The sequence below is a fragment of the Anas platyrhynchos genome, chromosome 16, assembly GCF_047663525.1.
Source record: "Anas platyrhynchos isolate ZD024472 breed Pekin duck chromosome 16, IASCAAS_PekinDuck_T2T, whole genome shotgun sequence".
Taxonomy (NCBI): Eukaryota; Metazoa; Chordata; class Aves; order Anseriformes; family Anatidae; genus Anas; species Anas platyrhynchos.
In genome coordinates this window covers 8249576-8269616 of record NC_092602.1, presented here as the reverse complement: position 1 = coordinate 8269616, position 20041 = coordinate 8249576, and the positions used below count along the sequence as shown (strand labels likewise).

The following is a 20041-nucleotide window of genomic DNA, read 5'->3' as shown; positions in this document are numbered from 1 at the left end:
TGACCTGCCGCTGCCGCTGCCGAGCCCCCGCCGGATGCCGCCGCCTCCCCCAGGCCCCCCGGGCACCTCAGGGCCGCTTCCGCATCCGGGGCCCCGCGCGCGTCAGGTGGCGGCCGCCGCCGAGCCGGGGCTGGAGGCGGGGCCGTAGCAACGGCTGCGAGCCCGGCCCGGATGGGGAAGTGAGGTCAGAGCGGGGGGGGGCGGGAGGAGCGGAGCGGGGCCGCCGCAGGTAACGGGAGCGGGTGGGCGCCGGGGGGGGCCCGGCCGGGACGGGCTGGGGGTGCCCGGGCAGCCTTGGGCAGGGTCGCTCTGAGCGGGACCCCTCGCCTCGCCCCGCCTGCCCCCAGCACGGGAGCGGGGCGCGGAGCTGCCCCAGGCTCCCAGGGGCCGGGGGGGAACAAGGGAGGAGCCTGCAGGGGCTGGCCCCGGGTCCCGGTCCTGCGGGAGGCGGCGGAGCGCGTTGGTTGTAGTGCAGGGGGAGGGGGAGCAGGGGTGATGGAGGGGTGGTGCCAGCCCCGAGGTGTGCTCAGCGATCTGCAGCTGGCGGTGCGCCTGCTGGGAGAGGGCTCGATGCGAAAAGACCCCTCAGCAATCCCTGTGTGCGCTGCTCTTGTTAGTGAAACTTTTGCCTGGGTGCTCAAATGTTGCTCGGCTCCTCTCCTAAGAAAAATAGCTGGATGTGTCATTGTTAAACACGCATTTGAATCTTGAACAATGAGCCCTTTCTCTTAATCTCTGGGTTATTCCTTTCTATGAAGTTAACGTTGCTTTCGTGTTCAGGGTAAGCCGTGAAAAGCTCCAGACAACGGACCTCCTGCTGCCCCGATGCTATCAGCTGGGGTGGAATGTCTCCTTGATTCTGCCACCAGCGGTGTTACAGAGGAGTTCTACGCGGGACTGCCAGCCAGCATCCCCGCGGAGCTGATGGCAGTATCAGAGCCTACCGTTGGATTGGATGCAAAGGCTGATGTATCCACACCTGTGCCCGCACGCAGCAGCAGCCTGTCATCTGAGCATCACGGGACTTCGGGGGTAGAAGACTTTTGCCAGAAGACAGAGGAGCCGGATGATATGGTCAGAGCAATTTCTCATGGGCCAGCAGAATCCCGTCCTGAAGAGTTACCGAGGGACAGAGACCTTGAAGAGGATGAAAAAAGCAAAAGACAAAACTTTAGGGAACTAGACTGTTCTGGTGGTGGATACCAGCACGAAGATAAAGGGGCACAAGATGCTGAGAAGAATTGTGCTGAATGCTGTGCTTTAACACCTGGAGATTGGTCGAAACAAGTAAGCAAATAGCAAAAATCATCCCAGTGTGGTATTTTGCATTTAAGGTTATAATGACAAGGCAGAGGGCTTTTTGATTTCCTATTATTTATGTTTTCTGTCATGTGTCATTACTTAGGTTATCACAGGCCCAATGAAAAACGAGAGTATATTTTCACAGAATCACAGAATCACAGAATTTCTAGGTTGGAAGAGACCTCAAGATCATCGAGTCCAACCTCTAACCTAACGCTAACAGTCCCCACTAAACCATATCCCTAAGCTCTATATCTATACGTCTTTTGAAGACTTCCAGGGATGGTGACTCCACCACCTCCCTGGGCAGCCTGTTCCAGTGTCTAACAACCCTGTCGGTAAAGAAGTTCTTCCTAACATCTAACCTAAAACTCCCCTGGCGCAACTTAAGCCCATTCCCCCTCGTCCTGTCACCAGGCACGTGGGAGAACAGGCCAACCCCCACCTCTCTACAGCCTCCTTTAAGGTATCTGTAGAGAGCAATAAGGTCGCCCCTGAGCCTCCTCTTCTCCAGGCTGAACATTTATGAATTTTAGTAGACCAACAGTATTTTAAAATACCAAACTTTGCTAAATCCTGATGGAGTGTTAGGAGGCAGGTATGTAACAAGGAAGAACTGGTAACTAAAGCATCGTTACCCAGTGCCCATGTTCTGTGGGTACAGTGAATTTCACAGGTACCATCCCTGGTCAAGGTACTAATCACTAACTAATAGTTATTTCAGTCTGGTCATAGTGTTTTAATGATGCAGTCTAGCATTTAAGTTTTCTATCTAAAATTAAAGATTCTTCTTCATTTTTGGAATTATTGTTTGTAATGAGGCAAGAGTTCACTGTTAATGTTCTCAAAACAAGAATCTCCCATGGTCATGGTTTGTTTTTTCTCCACTCTGGCAAAGACTGATGATAAAAACAGTACTTCTAGAGAAAGACTTGCTAGAAAATGTGCCAAATACTCTACTAAAAACTGAAGAGTCACAAAACTCTTTATTAAAAATTGAAATATTTAGTGACTCTATCAGTTTTCTTTAACTTTTAAGAAGTTTTCACAAATACAAAAAAACACGGGGAAGAAAAAAGGTACTGTGACTGAACATATACCATCCAGGAAATAAGGTGCACAATTTACAATTATTACTGGATGTTGTATAATACCAAAATACTTTATGGTTTTAATTCTTATTTTTTGATTACTGTTTGATTTATTTGAAGAGTTATGAAAATAAAAACCATAAAATGTTCCATAGTCAGTTTTCCTAGATGGCCTCTCACATATTTGAAATGTGCAGGGAGCTTGGTGGTGAGGTTTTTGATGATTTGCTTCTTTGTTTTTTTCCAAAGCAGACCTAGGTTGCATGTTCCTGGGTTTATGTGTTTTTGAGCCAAGAAAAGGAATGATACAAGGCAAGTTCTACTAAATAAAAGAAAAGGTGTGCACCTTACCAGAGGCATGCAGGACTGGTTTGGGGATGTGAGATAGACTTGGTGACTGGATTATTCTTCTGACACTCACATTTGCGACAATATCCATTTAAGTCACTTACATTTTAGTTGCTTGCGTGGGAAGATTTTACTGCTTCTAAACACAAATCTGTTCTGGATGCATCACTGTGTAACGGTGAGGTGCTGTTGGTTGATAGGATCAGAAAGAAATTACAAGTGCTTGCACGAACTAGTTGCAAAGCAAGTCTGCTTCTGTGCAAGGGCTGATGTGCTCTTAGCCTTCAGGGTGTCTGTCCTATTGACAGAATCAAGCTAGATGAGCAGGTACAGTTCCTGAAATGTGCAAAATGCTTCAGCAAATTGATCAAACTCTGCTGATACTTTTGTCCTGTTTCAGGAGGATCCTCACCTAAACCAGTATAAGGTGAAGTCTTCAAGAAGCTGTTGCACTGAAGTAGCAGGATCTCTGAAGAACAAAGGTGCATTTTTAGTTTTACATCCCTATCTGTCCCCTGCTTCTCTCACAGATGCCTTTTTGGTGATTTAAAATTGATGAGTAAGAGAGCTCATTTACTTTGTTCTATAGTAGAAGCTATTACCCTGTGTAGTTTGAACAGTATCCAAACTTAATCCATTGCTTTTTCAGAATAGCATATGCACTTTCCTGAAGACCCTTTATGTAAAAGATAGGGTTTAGTTACTTCCGTGGAGTACTTATTTATGCCAAAGCAGAAGCTCTTGTTAATAGCAGACGTTTTGCATTTCCTTATGCTTTGTAGCTGGACTATATATATATATATATATATATATGTATATATATATATCTTGCTATTACTACACTTACGTGCCTAGTCTGATATTAGAGGAATCTGAAAAATACAGGTCTTTGGATGTCTCCTGCTCACGTGGAATGTGTGTATTGAAAAGGATTGAGTTTGTTATATTAGATTTATGGTGGGGTTGTTTGTTTGCTTTTTTTAAGGCTTGTATTAGCATTGCAAGCATCATTTCTCAATTGACTTTGAATAAGTTTTGAAAACCAAGACTACACACAATATTGTGTATAATGCTAAGAGGAACATAGTAAGCTGAATGCCTTCTCCATTCAGTGTATGGTGCTGATCTGTGTTATTTTTCTTATGCAGAAGAAAACCAAGCCAGTGTTCAGGTGACAGCTGAAATTCTTCCAAAGCCCACTGAAGACCTACAAGGTATGACAGCTGATGGGACTAGGATATTTAGTAAAGTAGAATACGAGAATGACAGTGTGAGTCGAGGACTTCCACCTGAGAGCAATCAATGTTCAGATGTAGACACAGTCATGGGCGGAGCTGGAATTTCAGAAACCAGCTTGTTAGATTTTTCAGAGCCTTTAAAAGTAATGGACATTGAAACAGCCACAGAACCACAAGAAATAAGTGAATATAATGGGTTGAGAACAGGTGGCAATGTTGTATCTATTTTGGAGATTAGAAAAGATAAGTTACCCAGACAAAATCCTGTTAATGAATTCAGTACATCACTTGCTAATTGCCAGACTTATCAGCAGGATGAAGAAAACAATGTTCATGACTTCTGTACTGTTCCTCTACCTAAACAGAATGAACTCAATAGATTGTCATCAGTAGAAAGTGGTAGAATGCTCTCCATAGAAAGTTTGGAAGGTTTATGTTCAGTTCCAAAAAGCATCTGTTATCTGGACTCTAGAAATATATTGCTAGAAAACATTAGTACTACAATGCATAAAATTATCAATGAAACCCCAAAAAAGTATCTTCCTGAAAACATGGAAAGTCAGACTAATTATGATCACGGAACTGGGTTTGTAGAAAATTGTACCTATGCATTCATGCCATTAGAGCATCTCTCAGTGGTAAGGAACAAAGAATTATCTAGTGCTCAAACTGATTGTAGGGAAGAAAATGATAACATAGGTAAATATTACAGCTTTGAATGTGAAGAAGCTGCTGAAACTCAAAGGAAAATTGCTGTGGGAAGTAACATTGAAGCTGGTAGCTTGCCTGAAGCTCCAGAGGGTGCTAATTCTGAGCATGGTCATTCTTCAGGTTTTAGTTCTATTCCTTCATATTCTGAGAATTTCTCAAAAGAAAAGATTAAAATGGTCCCATCAGAAGTTGATAAGTGGAAGAAGGACCACTGGCAATTCTCTGTCAGTGACCTATGCAAGGATGGTGCAAAAGAAAAGAGACTATTGAAGGAAATGAACAGTATTAGTTCCCATGAAATTAGGCAGACAGATGTATGCATTTATAATTCTTACAGTAAAACTTCTCATCCCAGTAGCCATAGCTGTCTGGACCATACTACCAAGGTAGAGAAAGGGTCACCTCAGGTACAATTGTTTGAAAAGGAATCTGAGAGTAATACAAAGTCAGAAGAGTTGGCTGGCAGTTTAGTTGACTCTACAGAAGCCAATAGTAATGACACTTTGTCCACTGGCAAAGAAACTGATTTGATTTATACACTAAGTGTAACTCTACCTCCTGTTGCACAAAAATCAAGAGAACCTCACTGTAATAAGTGTCTTCCTTGTACTAATGAAGTTGCAAGCAGGGACAAGGCTCAGGATAGTCTATTTGGAAAAGAATCAGTTGGTGCTTCTGGGACAACAGAGGAACAAGTTGCTGAATTTGTACTTCATAGAGACAATTTTGAGTCTTCAGTAAATCTCAAGACTTTTGATGCTCCTAATATGATAAGAAAAAATTTCCAAAAGTCTTTAGCAGGGAATATAGAAAGTGTGGACACCGGTTTAGAAAATGAACATAGTGACACATGGCATTGTAATAATCAGAGCGTAAAATACTGGCGTACAGTTGCCAGTACTTCCTGTACTTTATCAGGGAGTACACATAGAGACGATGCTCTCCCAAGCAGTCATTCTTTTAAGGCTGACATTGAGATGAAGATTGAAGAAAATGATAGTTTGGAAGGAGAAGCTTCATCTGGATGTAATGGTAAAAAGGCTGTCGTCTTTCTGGAAGAACGCTTCCCTTTGGCATGTGGATCTCTTCCTTCTGAAGATCACTTGGGCAACAGAGATGTAGCTCTGCATGGGATAAATGACATTTCCACAGCAAAAAACATGTTTTGCTCAACTTACACTGCAGAGGAGCCTACTGCTACCTTGGTAGGAGATGAGGTTTCAAATAATAATATGAAGTTTGGAAATGTGAAACGATTTGATCTTTATAAGGTAACAGATGTCAGTGAAATTATTTGTGGCAAAGATAAGGCAAAAGAACAAATTAGCATGTGTGCTCTCCAGACAGATGAATTTGATAATATAAGACCTGTGAGTTCTCCAAAGGCTCCTGAATGCAATTGGAGAAGTAAGACTAGTGAAGAGCTATTAGTGAGATATCTGAACAAAAAAAAATGTGTTCATAATTTTGGATTTTGCAACTCTCCATTAGGCCCGAAGATGAAAGAACTAGGCATATATGAGAAGAAAGAAGTGTCATCACTCACAGCTAACCCTTCTGAGTATAGCACTTCAATCTGTGATTGTCCATTACTCAGCAATGTGAATATTCGAAGGAGACATGCTACCAAAACAGAAAAGACTCTGTGTCCAATGGAAAATCAGTTTCTTGCACATCAAAGTGAGTTTAATGGCCCAGTTCCAGGCAGCAAGCATCTAGAAAGTTTAAACAAACCACCAAACACAGGTTTACAATCTGTGGCTACTTCTGTGGAAGAAACTAAAACATCAGTTGTCTCTAGTCAAAGTGAAAAGAAACTGTTAAAAAAAGGTGATGACCTACCTCCGTTGGTTCATAAATATGTAAGGAAAGATGGTTTTCAAGGAACTGTAAAAGAGAAGGGAGTGGATTTTGACTCTTTAAATGGTATAAGAAATGCCGACTCTTCAGGATGCGTGGGCTTCATCAGTGATCTAATTCAGGTGGAGACAACAGAACTAAAAGAACAAGAAAACAGATGTGGAAGAGAAGGTAAAGAAACTCTTGAAAGCCTTTCTGACAGCAAATCACGATGTGTTCTAGCTGGAAAAGACATGGATGTGACCTTACCAGAAGGTGGTGACTGTGAACGGAAGTTTAAGAATGCATGTGTAGAAGAGAAGATTGAAAGAGAAATAGCTCCTAGAAAACAGTTGCCCATACATCCTTTCCTTGATGGAGGAGATTTCCGATGGGCTTTGTTAGAAGGTACAAAAGAATCTGGTAGCAAAATGGTCCCTGTCAGTATTGAGAATTGTGAAAATGTTTTTGAAGAAATCACAAGATCTAACCTAAATTTTTCAAAAGAAGGAAAAAATACTACAAAGCTTGCACACTTAGCAGGTATCAGTCAGTGTTCAGAAACTGTGCAAGACTGTCAAACTGAAAATGCACCTGACACAGAAATTTCACCAGAATTCCCATATAATACAACATCCCCATTTTATCCGTCTAAGAATATACTATCAAACAGTTGCAAACAAGCATCACCAAATTGTGTTTGCCATGAAGTATGTGTGCCTTACAAATTAAATGTGCAGAGCAAAGATAATTTAAAGAAAATTACAGGATTTCAAGACACTATACCAGTTTATTCAGTTTGCAAGGAAAATAAGGCTTTAGGTTTGGAGAGACTTGATCAAGTAGAGAAATGTCAGGCACTTAAACGAAAGAAAAAGTACGAGGAGATGGAGGTACATTTGTCAGAGAAGGCACAACAAGAAAAGAAGTCGGAATACCAAGTGAAAGCAAAAGTCACACTGCAACCAAGCATATTGGACAGTTCAGAACTTTTAAGCAGTTCTTCAACTGAGTTGGTGATGGCAAGAAATACAAAGTTTCAAGGTCCTTCAGAGGAGATTTTTGCTTTCAAAAGCAGTGAAAATAAACTACATAGCACTTTACAAGAACTCAAAAGGCCAAAGATTACCCCTGATACAATTAGTTCACAGTTTTTGAAGACTCAGGATTCAGAAATGGAAAACCTGAACCTTAATTTAAACTATAATGGAATTCCCGGTGCCTTTGGAACTACAAAGAAATTAAGAGGACCTTTTCCATTAAAAAGACAGCCTGGAAGGACGTGCAAAAAAGTTCCCACTTCGTATCAAGTAGAAACAGTAAGAAAAATGAAAAAAAATAAAAGTTCAACTTTTTTGGAGACTCCCTCAGAAATGCCCCCTAGCCAGGAAAATACACTCCTCAAATCTTTATACTTTACATGCAAACCACCAACAGTGGAAAAGGAAATAGCCATGAGATTTGTACGTATGCCAAGGCTCTCTGCCAAGAGGTGCAGTTTGTTGAACAGCTTGAAGTGTAGAAAATGTACCAAAGAACCAGCATTGTTGAGCAAGCTGTCTGCAATGGCTAGCAAACTACTGGCACCTGCCAAAAGCATCCATAACATAGAACCACTGCCATGTTCTTCTGAAATCCTTCCAGTGGCTGAGCGGTACAGCCAACGTAGATCTAAAAATCTATTGGAAGCTTTGTCTTGCATTAACAGGAACTTACACTCACGCTGGGCTGACAGTTGGTGTACCAAGATGTTCAGCTTTCAGTCTTTGGCACTTTATCCTGTAGGATCTACCAAAATATCTTTTTTAGACTTGAGCAACAATTCTCCATCCTCTTTCTTGGATACCCCACTTTTCCCAATTTCTTTTCACATAAAATTGGACTCCAATCCTGTGACAGACCTAACAGGGAGTACATCTCGGCACTCTGGACATCACAGACCAGTTTTGGGAGAAATGCCGGCACCACCTTCAAAGTGGACATTCTCTTTTCTCCTGTCTCAGAGCTGTTTGGATGCAGCAACTTTCAAGGAAGATTCCAGCCTAGATAATGATCTGCCTTCCCCTCTCTCTGTAACAACCCCAGGGGCTGTTGCCCTTCATCCCGACCACAGAAGAAATGCCGTAGCTGAAAGAATGGGAAGTTGCTCCATGCTTGGCCTTCACACAGTGTTAGCACTTTCTTCCCCGGGATGTTACAGGATTTGGACGAGAAGAAGAAACTTAACCAGTCGTATTCCTACTGTCCAGAGACTATTTATGTCCCAATTCACACAGGGTTTGAAAGGGGCAAGGTATCGAACTAATGTGTCGGATGATCTCGTCTCTTCCTTGCCGTACTCATTGGGCAGGGCCCTATCCTTATGGAGTCAGCATGGTCCTTCTGCCTGTCCCTCCGAAATCACTCCTCTTCATTCCAATCACTGCAAGTGGCAGCCAAGTGTGGGCATCGAGAACAGGTAAAACCCATCAACTTATTTCTGAGAATGAATATGTATAGGGTATGTTCTTGCTCCTTTTTGGGGGGAGAGGGTAATTGGAGCTTGTGTTGGAGGGTCAGTGTCCCCCATTCCAAATCTACACATTCTGCTCCAAAAATGGCTCAGCATGGAAGATTCATCCCTATGGAACAGTCTGTTAGCTGAATTTAAATATATGTGCCTTTGCTTTAATAATATCCTCTTTTGGCAGAATGGCTAACTCTATTTTCTTCTCCCACTCCAAATATACACACAAGAATATATAATGCAGAAAGGTGAGCTACTTCATTAGTTGTATTCAGAGTGACTGCAGAGCAACTGGATTTCTGAGGTAGGAGAGCTTTTTTCAGAGGTCTGAGCCGCAAGTGTCACTTGAATGACTGTAAAGTATTCAATATTAGCTTAGGGAGAATCCTAATGGGGGTGAGAATTCAGTTAAATCTTTAATTGTATTCCATAACTGTTCTATACTAATTGAAACCTCTTTACATGTGCTATGTCTTTTGATAGTATGTGCTAGATGTATTGTTGGCACAAGCAAGCATAGCTCCTTTTCAGGTTGGTGATCAATTATTGTGATTTCTGTCCTCAATATGAGTGGGAAGAGGACTGAAGTCTAGTTTGCATATCTCGCTTAACGTTGTTATCTGCATTTGAGATCTGTTTGCTGAGAAACAGAATAAGAGAAGAGGTTCCTAGTTCTGGTAGAAGACTTTTTTTGCTTGCTCTTGAGCAAACGTTTTCCTGTTTTATGTATCAGTTCTGCTACCTGAGACACCACAGGACAGTTAAGTTCCTGATCTTGCAGTCTTAAGATTCCTGGACAGAGTTATAGGTTCATGAGCGCAGCATAAAAACCAATTCGATCAACTCTTGTTTAAAATTGCAGTCTCTAGAGTACTGTTGAATTTGGCGTATCTTAGTTATATATAATTCATGCTGTGTTTTGTTTTGTGTAAATGGAGAATGTATCTAAAAGTTTAAGTATTTTGATTGCTCGCTGAAAAGATTTGAGTGAGCATATGAAAGAGTTACTCCATTCTGGGAGTTCTCTGCGCTAAAAGATTGAAGTTGAATAATAGCATAGAGACAACTTCGCAGCATATTCTACTGGACTGAATTTTCAAGTGTATAAATTAGTACCCTGGAAGTAAATGTATCAGTAAACTACAGTTTGAGCACTCAGCTTAAAATAAGACTTTGTTACACTTTTAAAAAACAAAATAAAACCCCTGCTTTTTAAAACTTCCATCCAAGTGTGGGGTAAAATTACTATTTTATATTGTGGAGATATGATATCCTTGGACTGTGAGATTTGAGCTGAATTATACTCATGTTTTCTCCTGTAATTAAGTCTACAGACTCCAAGGCAGCTTGCTACAGCATATCCACATAACTAAAATATAAGAGGACTTAATTCCTTGACATAAAGGATAATTTAAAAAAAAAAAAAACAAAACAGATATTCTGCTATTAGTGATCTTTATTCAAAAGGGAGAGAAGCCAAATCAAATCTTATCACCCTAAGTGAAAAATACCCAAAGTTATTTTAATACCCTGAAACTCAGTTGGTATTTTATTCTTAAATACCTTTCAGATATGTCCTGATATGTACAGATACATACTAGGTAGACTTAATTATTGCATTGTCCCACTTGGATTTTCTTTAAAATGAAGTTACTGTGGTGCGTTTAAGGCAGTAAGTTTAAAAGAATGTTCCCAGAAGTTTAAAGTGCAGTAAGTAAATCCTATTCTTAAAATAAACACACAAAAAGTAAAATTGAAGGATTGGGATATAAAACAATTGAAAGAATTAAGCCTAGCCTTTAAAATATTTAACACCATTTTAGATTCAGTTTTTCTAGAGCTTGATAGCCTGTCCTCATCAACTAATATGTCTTATTTTTCTTAACACATTAACAGGAACAGTGACAAGGATAATTCAGTATATCTCTCTTAAATTTGTGTGTATTCAAAAAAATATATAATCTCCTGTGAAAGAAGTATCTGGCATGTAAATGTAAGAATACAAGAAATAGGAGTGCAGTATAAAGGCATTTTCAGCTCCCAGTATGACAAATCTCTGCTTGTTTTAAGATAGTTAAAAATCAGAAAAACTGAAAAGTGGCTCCTAATTTTCTGAAGGCCATTTTCTTCTGGAAGAGAGTTTGTCCTCTTTAAATGGTTTTATTCATTGTCAGTTTTAAATGACCAGGAAAACAAGGAACTACAACAGTTCTGCCTAATAACTTGTGCTGTTACTTCCACAGCCAGTAATAAAACATTCTTTAATTGAAATCCTTTTTCTACTTAATACTCATTTGGATTCAAAATTTCTGAAGTGTGTTTTCCTCTCTTCTTGTAATTTTTTTTTTTGAATTGCACAAGAACTCTGATGCATTGTTGGTGCAGATTCCAGTGTTGTTGGGATAGTGAGTAAGAACACTGAGAGAAATGCAATGTTATTGTTCTGATATTAAATGACAAATACAAGAAATAGGTCTTTCCAGCCTCCTTATATACCATTTTATCCGTGCTGCCAGCATGGTTGATTTTGATTTATTTTTTTGCATTCCAGTCTGTGTGTAACTTCTTTGCTTTAGAACAGTGAAGTACATTGAGTTGCTAGTTTGGGAAAGCAGCAAGTGGAAGATTTGCTATGTAATGTAATAAAAGCTGTTCCAACTGACTAATTTTTCATGCTGTTAACAGTATGGACACAAAGTAAAGCTTAACGTTAAAAGACCCAAAGCTGCTGTGATGATTTTTATTTCATAGAATTGTGGTAATTACCAACCCTTACAGAAAGGCTTTTTGTTATTCCAGTCAATTAAGATTATTCCACTAAGATTATGGGAGTTAGAGACGGTAGAGATTGAGTCTTAAGGAAATCATTCTTTGTACTTGCTGCTGTTTCACAATAGACTTTTTGATTTAGTGGACAAAAACTTCATGGTTTTTGTTTAATCTGAAAAGCTAGGGTTTTTGAATGAGGAATTTAGATTTCCATGGTATTACTCCAAAAGTTGTAATTATTTGTCTCCCTCTCTGTGCTTTTATTTCCTTATCACTACCATTCTTAAGTGAAAGTAGGACTATTTCCCTAACAAGCTGTCAGTGAAATTTTATTGTTAGTGGACTAAATTGCAGATGTGGCTTACTCTTGTATGGTATTAGTCTTTCTTCCCTTTGCCGTTCCCAATATGAGCTTTTTTTTTTTTTTTTTTTGTCTTGCAGTCCAGTTTATACTAAGGTATTTTTCCTTCTTTTTTTTTATAATGTAGATCTAACTTATGTCTTTTTGTTGTTGTTGTTGTTTGTTTTTTTCTTACTCTTTTGAACCAGCTATGCCATGTTACCGCACTTACCTGTACAGAGTATGGAAGCACTACAGACACTGGGTCGTGAGATATCGTGAGTGTCTTGACTTTTTATATTTATTCCAAGTAGTGCGATCGTAAGTTTTCTTAGAAAGAGACATTGTTTATGTCAGTTTGGCTTTCAGTTTTTGGAAGTTCAAGAATAGCTTTCTGATTAAAGTTCTACACTGGCTGGATCATGTCATGGAGGAGTGTAGAGGGGCATTCACACAAACACCATGTAGACCACTGTACAGAACAACAGTTACTTTCAAACATGTTGTGTCACTTACTATGAAATACGCATGTAAAACTACAGAACTTTTTTTCTTACTTGGATATATGTTCTTTCTGCTTGAGGAACTGGAGATTAGGTGCTGATACTTCCTTCTACTCTTTTTCAGTGCTGGGATGGCAGAGATAAAAGCTGTCTTTTAAATTTATCTGTGAACAAAAAGTACTAAATTAATAGCTGTGCCAAAGAAATTTGGTGACAGAAAAGGAGAATTAATCACTTTCTACCTGTAATGACCAAATAGAGCTATAAACTCTTTAACTATATGGAAAGGAAGAGTGGTTTTAAAATTAATGTTCAAATATACTGGCAATTTAGTTTGTTTTGGTATACTTGCAACCTGCAGCAAGATTTTGGCTGTATTTATGTAGTGGAGAAAGTGTTCACTTAGGTAATTCCTATGAACTGCATTGCTTTTTGTGTCCATATTGTAATTTAGGAACATAATATGAGAGCATGGGATGATGTTGCAGAATAAAATGTGTATTAATCTACACATATCCCCTTCTTCCTCTGTTACAGTCTGGAACCTTCATTCCTTCTTCCATTACCAAAGTCTCGCTTGCTTCCAGAAGCATTGCCATCTCCCCCCAGGCTTCCAGCATCTGAACTCCAGGTCCCTGACCTTGATGAAGCTAATACTTCCATTCCGGCCTGTTTTAGATCTCAAGATAACACAGAACTGAAAAAAGTGAGTTCATTTTAGATTTGTAAGTATCTCAGACGCTTGTTCCCTAGGACTTAAAGTTGCTGCTGCTGAATGTTTCCTAGTAAATGTTAAATGAGGGGAGAAAATAGGCCCTTAGTCCTAGTCTGTGCTGCTTTCTTGTTTTCAAGCAGAAAGCTTGAAAGGTGGCCAAACAAAGAGGAATAGAGAATTTTTCTTCTATAGATAATGTATACTTAACATAAAAGGGAATTTGGTTAACTAGCATGGTAATTACTTCCTTCATCTTAATTTTTTTTTCTTCCCAACCTTCCACCCCAAGACTGAGCCAGAAAAGAGGCCAAAGAAAGTCTCACAGATCCGAATCAGGAAAACTGTTCCTAAGCCAGATCCTAACCTTACTCCAATGGGACTACCCAAACCAAAAAGGTAAGTCGTATGTTTTAAATAGACTTATGCTAGCTTCTGTTGTTTATATTTCCTGCATAATAATATAAATATTTCAATAAATGCTTCTCTTACCACAGCTATTTTGTACACTCCCAGCTGAGTAACACCTGATGATTACTTGTAGTATAACATAAAAGTATAGGTGTTTAAACATAACTTTTTTCAAGTGAGAAAGGATGAATAAAGGGCTGTTGGGTATGAACGAATGTCTAGTTTTTAGGCAAAACTTGAAACACTAACCTGTGGTGGAATGATTTTCTAAAGAAGGTTATACTATACTGATAAGCGAGCATTAAAAATAAATCTTCCTACAGTGCACAGTGAGACAAAGACTTACCAGGAAGTTCTGTTGATGCAAATTATGTTGGAGTTCTTGACTGTCCTTTCTTTTCCTGTGGTATAAGACCTTAGGAAAGCATTAGTACATTTTAAATGTGGGTAGTCACAGTGCCAAATACTTATAAAGCTTTTCCAATCAGTCATCTATTTTATTCATTTCTGTCCTGAACAGAAGTGCCAGCTTAGACAAAGAAATGCATTTCTTCACACATCAGGTTGATAACTAAATGTCTATAACTAAGTTTTAAGATCAGTCTCAAGAGATGAAATGTTTATGTACTAAACTTTATTTTCTTAGCTTCCACAAAAAAGTGAGCTGTGAACGGATTTCCCTTTCTTGTTTTGAGCACCATTATATCAAAACATTGTAGTGTGCTAGAAGGAGCAGTGATCTCTGCAGAAATGACAAGTCTTGACCCAGATGTTTTAGAAACGCTGGATGAGATACTTTGGGATCTCATTTTTCCTTCTTCTTTGTACCCAGCTAGTCTAAAATGATGTTCTAATTTGAAATGTAGCTATCATTTAAGCATAGAAGGCAAACAGTATTTTCTAGTAAATCTGCTTCTTGTGAAAAGATGCTTTTTGAAAGTATTGATTTGATTTGTTCATTACTTTTTCAGGCTTAAGAAAAAAGAATTTAGTTTAGAAGAAATTTACACAAACAAGAACTACAAGTCCCCTCCTCCAGCCAGGTTGGTTCTGCTTCCTATTGAGAACACTAAGATGAATGTAGGTTGCTGGTGAGAAGATTAAAGGTGTCTGAAATCTAAGGGGGAGTTACATTTGAAAAATTGCTCTAGTTCACAAAGATAAGGAAACTTGGTCAAAAATTAGTATCTCTTAGTATTTGGATGGAAAGCAGTGAAAGAGAATATGAACTAAAATTTTGCAGTTATATGAGCTTGTGTATTTTTTTCATCTATTCATTCATTCTATTCTCCATCCAAGTACAATTCTAATTTTTTCAGAAGTAAAAGGCAACTAATTATTATTTAGAACCACAAGAATAACTCCCTAAGTCGAGCACGACTATCAAGAGTAGCATGTCTTTTAATGTTCAAATCTATTTATTCTATAAAATCAAAGTCTACAGTTGTGTTTTTGAACTGAAATACAAAGAGATTCAACCCAGGTGTCTATGCAACAATAACAAATTACATAGCTAGCAGTATAAATGTGCGTAATGTAAGCTGCAGATAAATATAGATTAGAAGGGATGTGGAGGGGCTGTAAAAAATGTAAAAGTTAAAAGTGTGTTTACTTGGGTTACGGAATGAATCAGTCTCCCTGTCTTTGTAAGGTGGTTAATTGCTTCCGAAGTGTTCATGAGCTCTATCTTTCGCTTTTACCAGGAGCTTGGAAACAATCTTTGAAGAGCCCAAGGAGAAAAATGGACACTTGATCTCTGTCAGCCAGCAGAAGAGAAAGCGGATTCTAGAGTTTCAGGACTTCACTCTTCCTCGGAAGAGGAAAGCACGAGGCAAAATCAAAGCAGTGGGTAGTTTCACTCGAGCAAAAAGAGCTGCACTACAAAGTGCAGAGTTAGATGCCCTTCTGAGTCAGAAGCTAATGGACCTTGAAGCCTTTTTTGCAAAGGAGGCTGAGCAGGAGCAGGCCTCTGTCATCCTAGGGAGCCACTCAGCTGAATATGGCCCAAATCAGCTACTTTAGTATTTTAGTCCTTCTGGGAGAAATTTACTGACTTCTTCATACCTTACTCTACCACTCTCTTCTAATACCTGATGATAAGTTATTGGCTGTGTCCCTCTTTAAGGTGCTATTTTTTATTTTTTTAATGCTACTGGAGGGATCCTCTTAGGGTCCCAGTGTGAGTGCAACACAGCCATGTTAAGACTTCCCTTCCTTCCCCACCCTCTGGAAGTTACGGCTAATGTTTAATGATGTTTAACAACATTTTGAGGGTAGAGTAGGAGTATAAAAGAGGACGTAGTGTACCTTCAGTGATGCTAGAACTCTGTACTCCAAAACATTTGCACATTTGAATCTGCTGTTACTACTGTAATGGCTATTTTGAACAACCTGACAGAAGAGATATGGTGTTTGGTAAAGATAAGTTTTAACAAACACATTGCTGATATACCACTAACTTTTTAATAATTAAAAGTAGCAGTCTGGGCTTGCTTTCAATTATTTCTTCCTTCTGTTTACTTAGAAGGTTCCTTCTGACTTTCTGGCCCTTTCTGGCTTCAGGCAGCAGAAGCCCCACGTAACTAGAATTTAAATAACTTGCACTTTGTATATATTTGTGTATTTGCAGTATGAGGACACCTTTTAACATGATCTGAGATTTTTAAAAATAATAATATTTTCAGAAAAGAAGGTGCCCAGTGCTAACTTTTCCCCAATAGCAGAGTAAGTTTTTACCTAATTGGCTGATGCTTTATACCTCTTCTCCAGAGGCAAAGCCCATGAGGATGTTAAGTCACAGCATATGCAAGTAGAGCTTTTAATTTAACTGAGCTGAGCTGCTGCATACTGGAAACACCAGCAAAATCTTTGATTCTCATTTTTAAATGATTTTAATTTCAGTAAAAATATCAGCTTCATTTTAACACCAACAGGAAAAAAAAAGATTTTTCTAAAACACTTTAGTTTTACAATCCATATAGCTCAAAATTAGATGTCCTTTGTACAGCACCATTGTACATAATAGCTGGTGCTGTACAAAGATGTCAAAGATGTCAAAAGTATTTTTTTTTCATTATGTGAGGCCATTTGTAATTATCTGATGCAGCACTGGGCAATTTCTCAGCTATAGCTTTTCAAGGAAGAGAGCTCCCTTCTGGGGTAACTTCTGTTAAACCTACTTGAAGCATGATTCAAAATGAATGCTAGCTGCAGTACAGGTAATTTCTGTCCTTTAGTGCCTATAGAAGTTATTCATGCAAAGCCGTCATTGCTGGGATGCTCAAATCTAATTAGTCTATTCTTTTATTTGTCACTTAAAACTTGCACTTTCTTATTTACCTACCCATATACTGAAGTTCCTATTCACCTTCAGAATGAGCAAATATCTAGTGGGTAGGTATTTTAATCAAGTCCCAGTCAATGCAGGACTGAAAATACCATCATTATCTTCTGCTGCTCTGCCATTTCTGTTACTGGCCTAACAGGAAACTCAAAATTAACAAGCAATCTGTTGAATTCCAGAGCTTTGGAAGTAGAGAGATGAAAGAGGAATATTACATTCTCTGTGCCTGAGTCTTGAGAGAAATGTATTCTGGGTTTGTTTTGCTCTCAGCTTGCATGCTGGGATTCCTGGAAGTTTACATTCTTGTTTAGGAGGCAAATTATCTTTAATCAGGAAGACTGAAGAAAAGAGAAGAGTGCAGACTTAGAGTAGTGTTGTTTGGGTTTTGGGGATAGAATAACAAAGTAGGCAAACTTTGAACATATTAACATACTATTTCAGCAGCAAGGTCTGGTTAACCTATTTGAGCTGCTGCAGAACGTTTTAATTGATCTTCTTTATTTTTATAAAAAGAATTCCCTAAAAAAAATAAAGGTCAACCACCTTTTCAAAAAATATTCATAACTTTCCATATGTTGATTTATTGCCCAAAAATTGACTGGCTGGAAACTGTAGCAAGAGTGATGTGTGTGTGTATGTATGTATGTATATGTGTGTGTGTGTATATATATGTATATGTACATATATATAACTTTTTTATGGTTTTAATGCTGTAGAATGGGATTGTGGCACAGTGTTAATTTACCTTCTATTAATATGGCAGTCTTCTAGTGCTGTGACACAACTGAGCTGTAACCTCACTGGGGCTTTTAAGAAAACAAGGATATGGGTGAGGAGGGAGGTAACTTGGGTCCAAGAACAGTTCATACCTCTAGCGTGCTTCAAAACATGGAATTTGTTGTTGTTTCTTTTGTGTGTGGGTTGTTTTGTTGTATTTTTTGTCTGCTTCCTTACTCTGCCTTATTTCTGATTGATTCTGAAATAACACAATAGCTCTTTAACAGTTACAGAAGAGAGAGCAGAGGAAAGAAAATGCCAGATTCCCTTTTATTTACAAAAACTGAAGGAGTTAGAAAATAATTTAGCAGTTTCCTAGTTTGTCCCACGCCTTAGAGCTTGTGGAAACCCAGATATACAGCATTATTCTGTTTTGGTTTAGTATTTGTATGATAGAGATGCAAACTAACTGAAACAAAGCATCTTTTTCTTCCTCCCCACACACCCTTCAGGAACAGATGTCAGTCATTCTTGTGCACTTTTCCTTTTTTCCCTCTCCCACTTCTGTCCCTATTTACAACACTCACGGAACAGCCTTGTTCCTTGTGGCTGCTGCTTGTAACTGGGAGTGAGGATGGTGCAAAGGTAGGTATTTGCCACTCTGAGCTGCTTCTGTCTCAGGTAATTGAAGGAAAAAAAAATATTGAGGAGGCATATTTTGGGGTCTTAAATACTTCTTCAGCTGCAAGATGTGTACACTTGCCTTTTCGTAGAGAGAACCCACTCCAGTGAGGATTTTTTTTTTGTATCATCATGGAAAGACATTGTATATATTGCTCACCAATTGCTGACTAGAGCAGTCTGAGAATTGCAGATTGCCAGGTACCATCATGTAGCAGTATGTTTTTCAGAGCCAGGCAGCTTTTTGCTAAATTTGCTGATTATGGGAGGTAGAAGGATCACTTTCCTGAAAACAAAATCTTTCTTTCATCATGCTACAATTGGAGCAGCTAAGGCTACTTTATGTGTTGCAAGGTTTGCCTGACTGTCATTGTGGCTGCATACGTTTGAGTTCTGATGCTTGCTGATTTTCTGCAAGCAGTTTTCATTTATTGTATTTCATTTGAGGTGGGCCTTTGGTATATTATGTTTCAGGTGCTCTTCTAGAATATGGATGCTAACTGTGGATTAAACGTCTATATAATGCTATTATGTCAACATATAGCGCAATGAGAATTTGTATGCCTGTGCCATTAGCCTCCATCATGCTCTTGGCATTTTATTTCTGTTCAATATTGTGTGAATCTAAAATTTTATTGTTTCTTTTGTGTGTGTTTTTAATTTATGGAAATAAATTTTTCTGAGAAACTTTCAGCCTTGTATTAGTAACTATGCCTGATACTTCTGTCTTACAAACATGGTGGGAAGAGGTTGACACCCTTAAGTAATTGCATGGGCTGTTACTGAGCCATGCAGCAGCAATTCAACACTGCACTGTTCAGCTGTAGCCATACTTTACCCGGACAGACCTGGGGCATTGTAAACACACTCCTAACTAATATTTACATTGCTGAGACAACGTCCATTTCTTAAGGCAGTAGAGTAGTACCATATAAACAGTACCCACTAGGTTCAGAACCCAATGCTTCAAAGCCGGAAGAGGCCCGTGGTTCACACACTGCAAGTCTGTGCAAGACATCAACCTACAGCTTTTAAACCAAAGCAGAAGCATAGGAACACTAAACAGAGCTATTCAAGCCTCTGTAATATCTATAACAGAAAATAACTCCCACTTCCCAAGAGCTGATAATATCTTGCATATCACCCATGTTTTCAACTCGCTGCACATTCAGCTGCATTCTGTTCTTGGCAAAGCTAAAAACTGGCTGTTGCACTTCACCCTATTCTCATCTTTCTGAAAGTGCAGGGTTACCTGAGTCCTGCAGATGGCATATAAGCTCCAGTAAAGAAAGGGAGTGAGCACCTCAAGACTTAAACTAGGCCCCTACTGTTCCCCCACTTCAAGGCTATAGCTTGCTGTCACCAATGCTGTATACGAAGATTTTGCTCTGCTACGATACTGGGACTTGCCTACGCTCATCTTCTCAACTTTCTTCCTGAAAGGTAGATAGATGAGTTTGGATTTGCATCCACTCTCTGCTATTGGCTTAGTCAATGCCAAATGATGCAACAAACAAACAGTCTAGATTC

At 39.1% G+C, this 20041-nt stretch overlaps 3 protein-coding genes across 12 annotated transcripts in view; 1 reads left to right on the top strand and 2 right to left on the bottom strand.

Annotated features, from left to right (window-relative positions):
- Positions 1–152, bottom strand: part of DEPDC5 (DEP domain containing 5, GATOR1 subcomplex subunit) — a 46551-nt gene extending 46399 nt beyond the window's left edge. For 5 of the 10 annotated variants that reach the window (XM_027469690.3, XM_027469692.3, XM_027469691.3 and 2 more), the window contains exon 1: positions 5–148. The gene's annotated coding sequence lies outside the window, so the exon portion shown is untranslated. Of the gene's footprint in view, positions 1–4 lie in introns of all 10 variants that reach the window. The other 5 variants (XM_027469685.3, XM_027469689.3, XM_027469687.3 and 2 more) reach the window with 2 other exon arrangements.
- Positions 91–19204, top strand: PRR14L (proline rich 14 like). The gene is made up of 10 exons (XM_027469695.3): positions 91–229; positions 781–1287; positions 3142–3223; positions 3890–3955; positions 6182–8987; positions 12354–12422; positions 13185–13353; positions 13652–13758; positions 14742–14813; positions 15474–19204. Exons 2-10 carry the CDS (start codon positions 826–828, stop codon positions 15790–15792), a joined length of 4152 nt encoding a protein of 1383 aa, XP_027325496.3. The 5' UTR covers positions 91–229; positions 781–825; the 3' UTR covers positions 15793–19204.
- The window catches only part of LOC101796956 (serotransferrin-2), a 35291-nt gene continuing 16249 nt past the window's right edge, over positions 1000–20041 (bottom strand). Inside the window, exons 20-22 of the mRNA XM_021277084.4 lie at positions 14117–14185; positions 12702–12811; positions 1000–1137 (exon numbers count right to left, since the gene is read on the bottom strand). The gene's annotated coding sequence lies outside the window, so the exon portion shown is untranslated. The remainder of the gene's footprint in view (positions 1138–12701; positions 12812–14116; positions 14186–20041) is intronic.

Excerpts from the sequence above, each read along its gene's own strand:
- PRR14L (XM_027469695.3), top strand. The coding sequence starts at position 826 with ATGCTATCAGCTGGGGTGGAATGTCTCCTTGATTCTGCCACCAGCGGT. Across the intron at positions 3,224-3,889 it reads AGGATCTCTGAAGAACAAAG|AAGAAAACCAAGCCAGTGTT; the intron begins GTGCATTTTTAG and ends TTTCTTATGCAG. Across the intron at positions 8,988-12,353 it reads AGTGTGGGCATCGAGAACAG|CTATGCCATGTTACCGCACT; the intron begins GTAAAACCCATC and ends CTTTTGAACCAG.